Source organism: Myotis brandtii, unplaced genomic scaffold (assembly GCF_000412655.1).
Source record: "Myotis brandtii unplaced genomic scaffold, ASM41265v1 scaffold434, whole genome shotgun sequence".
Classification (NCBI taxonomy): domain Eukaryota; kingdom Metazoa; phylum Chordata; class Mammalia; order Chiroptera; family Vespertilionidae; genus Myotis; species Myotis brandtii.
In genome coordinates this window covers 3,215,022-3,217,377 of record NW_005366599.1, presented here as the reverse complement: position 1 = coordinate 3,217,377, position 2,356 = coordinate 3,215,022, and the positions used below count along the sequence as shown (strand labels likewise).

General features: G+C 53.9%; 1 protein-coding gene across 1 annotated transcript in view; it reads left to right on the top strand.

The window, feature by feature from the left end:
* TNFRSF9 (tumor necrosis factor receptor superfamily, member 9) overlaps nucleotides 1–2,356 on the top strand; it is a 14,037-nt gene that overhangs the window by 3,650 nt on the left and 8,031 nt on the right. The window contains exons 4-6 of the mRNA XM_005874371.1: nucleotides 32–169; nucleotides 1,285–1,351; nucleotides 2,293–2,351. Of these exons, the coding sequence (XP_005874433.1) occupies nucleotides 32–169; nucleotides 1,285–1,351; nucleotides 2,293–2,351 (264 nt within the window). The remainder of the gene's footprint in view (nucleotides 1–31; nucleotides 170–1,284; nucleotides 1,352–2,292; nucleotides 2,352–2,356) is intronic.

The window sequence follows — 2,356 nt, the reverse complement described above, 5'->3', positions numbered from 1 at the left end:
GGTGGGGCCAGGGGGGGGGGGGGCCTTGCAGGTGTTTTCAGGACTAAGAAGGGGTGCTCCCCCACCAGCGACGCCGAGTGCAAGTGCGTCCCGGGGTTCCACTGCCGAGGGGCCGGGTGCGCCATGTGTGAGCAGGACTGCGGGCAAGGTCAAGAAGTAACGGACCACGGTGCGTGTGCGATCAGCCATTAGTGCAAGTTTGTCGTCAAACCTGGGTCTTGGTCTTTTCTTGTGTGTGTGTGTGTCTTTTAAAAATGTACTTAGCACCGATTCACGGTGGCGATTTCACAAGCTAATAGCATACAGGATGATATCTCTTAATAAGGGAGGGGCTGGGTGAACGAGGTGGAGGGATTAAGCAAAACAAAACAAACCTCATAATCAGACAATGGTATGGTGATGACCAGAGGGAAAGGGGGTGGGGGAGGGGGAATTCATGCACTAGTGGGGTCCCTCGGCCTGGCCTGCAGGATCGGGCCAAAACCAGCTCTCCGACATCCCCCGAGGGGTCCCAGATTGCGAGAGGGTGCAGGCCAGGCCGAAGGACCCCAGTGGTGCACCATCGGGGCTGGGGAGGGACCGTGGGAGAGCTCTAGGGCGTGTGCGGCCTGTCTCGCTCAGTCCTGATCGGCTGGACCCCAGCAGCAAGCTAACCTACCGGTCGGAGCATCTGCCCCCTGGTGGTCAGTGCACATCATAGTGACTGGTTGACCAGTCGACTGTCTGCCCCTGGTGGTCAGTGCACGTCATAGCAAGCAGTTGAGTGGCCTTAGATTATCATTAGTATATTACGCTTGGATTGGTTGAACGGCCGACTGACTGACCGGACACTTAGCATATTAGGCTTTTATTATATAGGATTATACACTTGAAACCTATACAATTTTATTAACCAAGCTCACTCCAATAAATTCAATTAAATTGAAAAAAAAATCCCACACTCTTAATAAGCCAAAATAAAGATAACATGCAGCAGGCGCAGGCTGGGCCTTTGGAATGTAAAATCAAGCGTACATTTGTCGACCCTTAAAGCTACAAGCAATGAACCGCTGCGTCAAGTATAGGATATTTACCAACTATTTGAAAGCCCATTTGTTATTCACCAGGACCGGGCGCTTCAGACGTTGATTCATCTCAGGGTTTGGTCTCAAGAATCCTTGAACAATCTGTGTAGATTGACTAAAGTTCACGGCTTTATTATGGAGTATGGCCATCGCAGGGAAAGTTACGAAACAATGGAGATCCTTCCTTTCTGATTTTTGCTTTTTATACTTTCTATGCCAGGCTGCAAAGACTGTGACCCGGGGACATTTAACGATCAGAAACGCGGCACCTGCCGACCGTGGACGGAGTACGTATAACTTCCCTTTGCTCACGCAACGAGGAGCCCGGGCTAATTTTCTTAAAGACAAAGAATGTCATCATGGAAGCTTTAAAAAAGGAAGTTTTTATTGACTTTAGAGAGAGAGGAAGGGAGCCAGAGATAGAAACACCCATGAGAAAGAAACATCAACATCGATTGGCTGCCTCCCGCACGCCCCCTGCTGGGGATGGAGCCCGTAACCGGGAATGTGCCCTGACTGGGAATCGAACCGTGACCTCCTGGCCCCCAGGTTGACACTCCACCACTGAGCCACACTGGCCAGACTCACTGAGCTTTTTGAAATCGACCGAGTGTAGGCACGGAACACCGTCCCGCCAGGCAGGGCGGGAACGGCACGGGGAGGGGCGCCTGGCTCTGCAAAGCGGGCATTTTCCGGGAAATGAAGCCGAGCCTCCGGGTCAGAGTTGCCCGCCAGCCCCTGCCTGCCCCGTCCCTTCTGGGTCCTTCCCGTCTCTCGCTGCCTTGTACCCTCCCTCGCCAATCAGCGCGCCTTCCCGTGGGCAGTGCCCAGCACGGAGAGTGAGGTCCACGTGTGCGTGCGCCCCTTTAACACCTGGCATGGCCCTGGCCAGTGTGGCTCAGTTGGTTGGGCATCATCGTGTGCTCGGAAAGGCCACAGGTTCGATTCCCAGTCCGGGCACAGGCCTGGGTTGTGGGCTCAATGTCCCATCGGGGGCACGCAGGAGGCAGCCATGGATGTTTCCCTCTCACATTTATGTCTCTCTCTCTCTCTTCCTCTCTCGCTCTCTCTCTCTCTGATCAATAAAAACATATTTTTAAAAAATCTCCATAAACCCAGACTCACACGTCTTTGTGAGAGGCGGCTTGATGGGGTGGGGAGGGCCATGTGTCTCATTGGCACGATCTGGACCTGAATTACTGACCCCAACTCTCTCCATTGGCCTCAGCTGCGCCCGGGCCGGGAAGGCCGTGCTGGTGAACGGGACGAAGGAGAGAGACGTGGTGTGCGGG